This window comes from Nilaparvata lugens, unplaced genomic scaffold (genome assembly GCF_014356525.2).
Source record: "Nilaparvata lugens isolate BPH unplaced genomic scaffold, ASM1435652v1 scaffold8119, whole genome shotgun sequence".
NCBI lineage: Eukaryota > Metazoa > Arthropoda > Insecta > Hemiptera > Delphacidae > Nilaparvata > Nilaparvata lugens.
The window spans coordinates 1-8,372 of NW_024093868.1; the positions used below are offsets into that span (position 1 = coordinate 1).

At 37.0% G+C, this 8,372-nt stretch overlaps 1 protein-coding gene across 1 annotated transcript; it reads right to left on the reverse strand.

Moving 5' to 3' along the window:
- Nucleotides 1–1,217: 1,217 nt before the first annotated feature.
- LOC120349055 (cellular tumor antigen p53-like) lies at nucleotides 1,218–5,890 on the reverse strand (the record flags this gene model as incomplete). Its single annotated transcript, XM_039419008.1, has 3 exons — nucleotides 1,218–1,428; nucleotides 3,291–3,522; nucleotides 5,701–5,890. Coding segments are annotated over 3 exons (633 nt in total), but the record flags the coding sequence as incomplete, so codon positions are not given.
- Nucleotides 5,891–8,372: the final 2,482 nt, after the last annotated feature.

Below are 8,372 nucleotides of genomic sequence, written 5' to 3' on the forward strand. Positions count from 1 at the left end.
GTGTTGATCAGCAATTGTATTGCAATCCTTGTTTATCCATTCAAAGCGGATAGCGCCATCTCTTTCTCGCATTGCTCTGTTGCCAGATCGACTTTTAACAATGTAGAATTAATATCAATTAACAAATTTGCATCTTAATTATGAAAATTCATTATGAAATTATTGAAAAATTAATTTTTTGCTTAATAAAAATATTGATTATTTAAAACGAGAATGAACACTATTTATGTGTGTGTGTGTGTGTGTGTGTGTGTGTGTGTGTGTGTGTGTGTGTGTGTGTGTGTGTGTGTGTGTGCGCGTCTGTGTACACGATATCTCATCTCCCAATTAACGGAATGACTTAAAATTTGGAACTTAAGGTCCTCCCTATAGGATCCGACACGAACATTTCGAACAAATCCAATTCAAGATGGCGGCGAAAATGTATATATATATATATATATATATATATATATATATATAAAAGTATGTATGTGTGTGTGCGTCTGTGTACACGATAACTCGTTTCCCAATTAACGGAATGACTTGAAATTGGGAACTTAAGGTCTTTACACTATAAGTATCCGACACGAACAATTTCAATCAAATGCATTCCAGTTGGCGGCTAAAATGGCAGAAATGTTGTCAAAAACAGGATTTTTCGCGATTTTCTCGGAAACGGCTCCAACGATTTTGATCAAATTTATACCTAATATAATCATTGATAAGCTCTATCAACTGCCACAAGTTTCATATCTGTAAAAATTTCAGGAGCTCCGCCTCATCAATGCAAAGTGTGATTTTGAATTCCCAATTATCAGGCTTCAGAAACAATTTAAACAAAAAATATCAAGTGGAAAAGATTGAGCATAAAATATCAACATTAATGTTCAGTGATATTTCCACCTAAAATTGAAAATAAGCTCGAAATTCGAGAAAATGTGTTTATTCAATTATGCAAACAGTTGGCAACTGTTGATTCTATTAAATCATTCACTATGAAGAGATAGCAGACTTCGTGTGTCTCTCCAGCGTTATTTTCCTTTCACCAGCTGGCAGATCTTTGAATAGTGAACTTGAGATGCGCGTGTACACTAGCGTCAGGTGATAAATTTTCATAACGGCAAGGAAGTTGCGCCACACCAGATTTTTGAGTAACATCTTTCTAACACAACACAGCCTATTAGCTGGCATTCGTACAACATGCCTGAACAAGAAAGTGAATATTTAGTACCCACCTTGGTTGATTCGTTGAGAGTCATCAGCTTACTGCCGGCACCAGGCTGATGCGTCAGCTTGCGTTTCTTAGCGTGCAGCGAATGCAGGGCTGACGCCTTGGTTTGCCACTCTCTCTCCGTCACCCCCCTCGCCGCTCTCCTCTCTGTCCTTGTCACGCTTCGACAACTGCAGATCTTGACCGGCACACGGGCTCGACCCACAACTTCTCCGCTGTTAATCACAGAACGGGCAATTAATGGAGCAAAAATAGATCAGAAATATTTATTCATGCAGATTATGATACCAACATGCTGGCCTCACGGTTACACAATATGACCGATAAGTTTTCTACTTATTGGGTAGCTCGTTGGAGTAAGTGATAACGCGCCGGTCTGATAATAAAGAGAACCCGAGTTCGAATCTCGACCGGGGCAAAAAGTTTTGACCACAGCACAATCACATAGATACGGCCACCCCGTTTTTCGGAGGAGACGATATATCGTCGGTCCCGACTACCTCAAAGGTAGTCGTCATCTCTCATCGTCATCCCTCTCACTCATTACCTAAACACAAGCCTAAGAGCTTATGTGGGCATTACCCTCAGTATTATTCAAACAAACTATATTCATCTCCTTGGAAATTTCTTCCTCTTTCCAACCATATCCTCAGAATTAGATGTTGACTGATTGTTTTCTAGTTATTGACGTTTTTCAAAAATATAGAAAAATCTATATTTTCGAAAACTAAGGATACAAGAGAATGTTCTTGCAAATTTCATGTATAATCTATGGTCTTCGGTGTTACACTTTTCGTGGATCACTCTGTATATTTGAATATTTAGTTTCCGAGCACACGGGATTTGCTAAGTTCTAGACTTTAAACATATGGAGTCAGAAAATTGGCTTTCCAAACGGGGCGGAGTCACAGCCCACGTTTGAATTAATTTCGAAAAACAGTAAATTGAACACAAAATAAAGAGAAAATAGTTTAAAGTTTCAGCTATTTTGAGTTATTTAGTATGCTTCATTTCGTCAACGAAAACGCTTCCATATTATAGAAATGAGAAAATAAAGATTATCATAAAAGTGTGACTACGCCCAGTTTCGGAAAGCCAATTTTCTGACTCCAGCTGTTTAAAGTCTAGAACTTAGCCAAATCTCAAGCTCGGAACCGGCCCTAAGTGTGAAAATGGACAACACCAGTTGGACAGGCGTCTGCTCATGCCAGTTACATACATGTATGTAAATATAAAGTGTAAAAATGAACACTTGAAATGAAGTGTGAGAATGAATGAGGAGGATAACGAGAGGAGTAGGAGGAAAAAGGAGGTGGAGGAGCAGGGGATTGATTGATTGAGTACTTTATTTATGTAGATTACAATATATACTGGCTTATACACTTATATACATAGCTTACAATACAGCAAAATTATAGATAATTTACATAATATAGACTAAAGTGCGAGATAAATTTCTTTCAACACGGCTCTTTCTCAAGACGGAGAGGTCCGATGCTCTATCCTCCACTAATCTCTCCCACTACCTAGCAGCATTCTCCTTCTTTTGTCTGTGTGAGAGAGCTTTGTAACGCTTCGCTCCCTTCCACTGGCAAGTCCAAAGTGATATGTTTGTGTATGTTACGGAGATGTGTTCATCACAAGAACCTGAAGCGAAATGACACGGCGCATCCAATTGTGCGCAGGATGTCCGTCTGTGACTATGCTACAAACTGTGGAGGGAGAAATGGGTTCTCCCTCTTCATGTTAAAAGTAATTTATCTCGCACATTAAGAAAATAATTATTGAACTGTATATGAAATGAAAAAGTAATTTGTAATATAATAACTATAGATATTATATTGTTATGCAACTACATAAATTGGCGGAGCTTTGGACATATCAATGTCCATTCTTCGGAAAGAATATTAAAAATATCCTCCCCACTAACTCTCTACCAAAGGAGGGGAGAAGGAGGAGAAGAATGAGGAGGGTGACGATGACAAGGAGGAGAAGGATGAGGACAATCTTTTTATAGATAGACTGCATGATTACTAATATAGATGAGGAAGAGTGGATTGTATGAATGACGACTTACAACTGGCTCTCGAGCGTGAATACCAACTGCACAGGTCGCCGACTCATGCCCGCCGCACATGAGGTCTTGCAGCCGAACTGGTAGGCGACCGGAGTGGTGTCCATCGGCACGAGCACACTGTGGCGACCACTGGTGGTGTCGAACTCGTAGCGGGCCTGAGGGTGGTCGCTGGTCACCACGTGGCCGCATTGCTCGAACGCAGAGCACTGGCATTGCAAGGGGTCCGCGTGTGCTGGCAAGTCATAGAAGCAGTTATTTAGTGCACCAAAAACATGTTGCTATGGGGAGATCCACATTATAATTTGCTACATTTGGACTGTTGTATAAATTAGAATTGAAACCGTTTTGGGCGTAAGTCTGTGGTACTCTTCTGAAAGTTGTGTAATTCTGAATGACTGAATAAACAAATGATTACAAATCAATGCCATGTGGAGGATTGGAAGGAATTGGAGTGGAACAGCGGATGTAGTTACAGGATTGACATTGTTCAGTTTGGTTTATTCATTTTATTACAATATAATCATTTTATTCCATTCTTATCTAATTATTCATTTATTATCCATGGCAAAATTGTAAAGCGATATAAATTTTCGGCTCTAAATTTAGTGTCTAAATTTGACTGGGATTTCGTGTTTTGTTTCGGTTTTGTATATATTTTGACTTTCAACATCAAAAAGAACTTTATTTCGAAGTGAAAAGTGTAAACTAGTAGTTCTGTGACAAGAGACCTCGCGCTCAGTGAGTTACATTGACCTGTTGTTATGTTTTCTCAAAAATTGATAAATAATTTATCAATTAAAAATGTCTAGAAAAAATCCTAAATAACATAGAACTTTCTGTCCTATATCGTACCATGCCGTGTCGTCCCGGAATGTGAGTGTGAGCGCTGTTATCAGGTCTGGCTGCAACTGTCTACAACGTTGATGGAAAGATACAATTTTCAAGATGTTCGATGTTTTTGAACGGGTAGTATTATAGTCAACTGTCTACTAACGTTAATGGAAAGATACATTTTCAAGATGTTCGATGTTTTTAAACGGGTAGTATTATAGTCCACTAGACAGCTGATTTATGATGAATATTTCTATAGTCAGATTTTTACGGTAATATTGGCGTATTAAGAGGCTCCTTTTTTCCTTTTATATTATCCTTGAAATGCAAAATTTCCAAAACCTTGTATATACATCGACGCGCAATTTAAAAAGGAACATACCTGTCAAATTTCATGAAAATCTATTACCGCGTTTCGCCGTAGATGCACAACATAAAAATATATAAACATTTAAATATTAAAGAAATGCCAAACCGTCGACTTGAATCTTAGACCTCACTTCGCTCGGCCATTAAAAGTATTGTGCTCACTATATACTGTATATTGTGCTATTGTGCTCAGTATATACTATATATTATTTATTTATTATAACCTTAGTGTCCGGTTTCCCGATGTTTCCCATTAGGGAACTTCAGACTATATGCGGCGAGGATATATCCTTGGGTCTCCCCACCATTGAAAGCTAATAATAATAATAATAATAATAATAATAATATAATATAATAATAATAATAATAATAATAATGAAAAACGTCAAGAAGGACTTAATACTTGCTAACATTAACAATGATGAAATATACAACAGGAACAGTTTCAGAGAAAAGGTTGAAAAATGGGAAGTTAAACCAGAGATGACTGTGCCAAGAGTGGGAACAAAATGGAGTGAAGCAAGGAAAGCGGAGTTCTCACTGAAAATGAAAAACTGGTGGATTGATAAAAAGAACAAGAAAAACAAAAAATGAACCAAATTTTGCTCAGCGTCTTCCATCTGGGAGCTTGACGGCTAATAATAATAATAATAATAATAATATAATAATAATAATAATAATAATATTCATCTGTTTTTCTAAAGGTGCGTACAGATATACGCGCCGCGAACATGAGCAATTCACTTTTAATCTAATTATTCGTTATTATATCTAATTAAATAAATTTATGTATCTTGGTTTAAGTGCAGTAGCATATACTTATATTTATTTTTTGTAAAGCTTTTTTTTATTTTGCTTTTGGCAAATAAAATTCATTCATTCATTCATTTTTTATTCATTCAATCAGCTGAATATCTGTATTTTCACAGAAAAGGTAAGATACAGATATAAAAAACTTGGCATCAGCTGATTAAAAGTGAATTGCTCATGTTCGCGGCGCGTATATCTGTACGCACCTTAATATATTAAACGCCGAGCCACATGAAGCTTTCTTTGTCAGAGGCGTTTTTGCACTGGCGGCGGAAGAGTTGGCAGGGCAGAAAGCACTCCGATTAGCTGATTAACAGCTGATCGGGTTGGCTTTCGGGAATCAGTAATTGGAAGGCTATGGACATAATCAGTATGCACTATAGACATGAGTAGCACTCACCCAGACGGTTCGGATCACACTTGAACACATGCAGCGTGCACCGGTTGACAGCCAGCGTGGCGTGGTCTGGGTCAGTGTAGACTAGCAGAGTGCGCACACTCAGTCCCTTCACGTCCACTCTGTTCAGTCTGAACTGCATCAGGAGCACCTTGTCTATATCTATGTAGATCTTCTGCAGCTTCGAAGAGTACTGCAACAAGCACATATATATATCACATCAATAACATTGTATTTTGAATTTATTCAATTGCCAAAACAAAATGAAAAAAAGCTTTACAAAGATAAGATAATGCTTCCGGTTTCAATGTCTCAAACAGATAAAATACATAACTAATCAACATCTTGATTACTATTTTAGTTATTACTAGTAGTTCTGTGAACAGTAGACCTCGTGCTCAGTAAGTTACATTGACCTGTTGTTATGTTTTCTCGAAAACTAATAAATAATTTATGAATTTAAAATGTCTAAAAAAATCCTAAATAAACATAGAGCTTTCTGTCCTATCGTACCGTGACGTGTCGTCCCAGAATGTGAGTGTGAGCGCTGTTATCAGGTCTGGCTGCAACTGTTGATGGGAAGATACATATTCAAAATGTTCGATGTTTTTGAACGTCAACTGTCTGTAGTTTATAGTCAACTGTCTACTAACGTTGATGGAAAGATACATGTTCAAAATGTTCGATGTTTTTGAACGTCAACTGTCTATTTTATAGTCAACTGTCTACTAACGTTGATGAAAGATACATTTTCAAGATGTTCGATGTTTTTGAACGTCAACTGTCTATAGTTTATAGTCAACTGTCTACTAACGTTGATGGAGAGATACATTTTCAAGATGTTCGATGTTTTTGAACGTCAACTGTCTATAGCTTATAGTCAACTGTCTACTAACGTTGATGGAAAGATACATTTTCAAGATGTTCGATGTTTTTGAACGTCAACTGTCTATAGTTTATAGTCAACTGTCTACTAACGTTGATGGAAAGATACATTTTCAAGATGTTCGATGTTTTTGAACGTCAACTGTCTATAGTTTATAGTCAACTGTCTACTAACGTTAATGGAAAGATACATTTTCAAGATGTTCGATGTTTTTGAACGTCAACTGTCTATAGTTTATAGTCACTGTCTACTAACGTTGATGGAAAGATACATTTTCAAGATGTTCGATGTTTTTGAACGTCAACTGTCTATAGTTTATAGTCAACTGTCTACTAACGTTGATGGAAAGATACATTTTCAAGATGTTCGATGTTTTTGAACGTCAACTGTCTATAGTTTATAGTCAACTGTCTACTAACGTTGATGGAAAGATACATTTTCAAGATGTTCGATGTTTTTGAACGGGTAGTTGACCGAGCGAAGTGAGGTCTAAGATTCAAGTCGACGGTTTGGCATTTCTCTTAATGTTTAAATGTTTGAATGTTTAAACGTTTAATTGTTTATATGTTGCGCATTTACGGCGAAACACGGTAATAGATTTTCATGAAATTTGACAGGTATGTTCCTTTTTAAATTGCGCGTCGTTGTATATACAAGGTTTTTGGAAATTTTGCATTTCAAGGATAATATAAAAGGAAAAAGGAGCCTCCTTCAGACAAGTGATTACACAGATGTGTGGAGAAGCAAGTCTATGGCTGTATGTCAATGAGGTCTATAGTTTCAATCAGGTACTTGTGGATGAGAATACTGCGTGAGGTCTACTGTTCACAGAACTACTAGTATTATAGTCCACTAGACAGCTGATTTATGATGAATAATTCTATAGTCTGATTTTTACTCTAATATTGGCGTATGAAGGAGGCTCCTTTTTCCTTTTATATTATCCTTGAAAAGCGAAATTTCCAAAATCCTTGTATATAAGTCGACGCGCAATTTAAAAAGGAACATACTTGTCAAATTTCATGAAAATCTATTACCGCGTTTCGCCGTAAATGCGCAACATATAAACATTAAGAGAAATGCCAAACCGTCGACTTGAATCTTAGACCTCACTTCGCTCGGTCAATTAAATTTAGTGCCGGTTTCCGAGTTCGGGATTTAACTAAGTTCTAGATTTTAAACAGCTGGAGTCAGAAAATAGGCTTTCCGATACAGATCGCAGTTATTATGATAATCTTTATTTTTTCATTTCTATAATTGGAAACTTTTTCCCATGACGAAATGAAACATTCCTAAATAATTCAAAATAGCTGAATTTTACACTAGGCCTATTTTCTTTTTATTTTATTTTGAGTTCAATTTTCTAGTTTTTCGAAATTGAATTTGAACGTTGACTGCGACTACGCCCCGTTTCGGAAAGCCAATTTTCTGACTCCAGCTGTAAAGTCTAGAACTTGGCTAAATCCCGAGCTAAGAAACCGGCCCTAAGAAAATGCTTTCAGTTTCAACATAGAGAAAAAATAGCATAAAGTAGATATATCATGGTATAGGGCGTTTCTGTCGCAACTTTTACTGTTATCTCAAGCCGATTACTGTCGATTAGTACTGTTTTGTTGGGATGAGAATGTATGAACGGCACAATATGAGAGACTACCAGCGTCACACAGCTCCACGAGAAAGAACTACGTGGACTATCGGCTTGAGATAACAGTAAAAACTGCGACATGAACGCCCTATACGATGAGATATCTACTTATGCTATTTTTCCCTATGGTTTCAATGCCTCAAA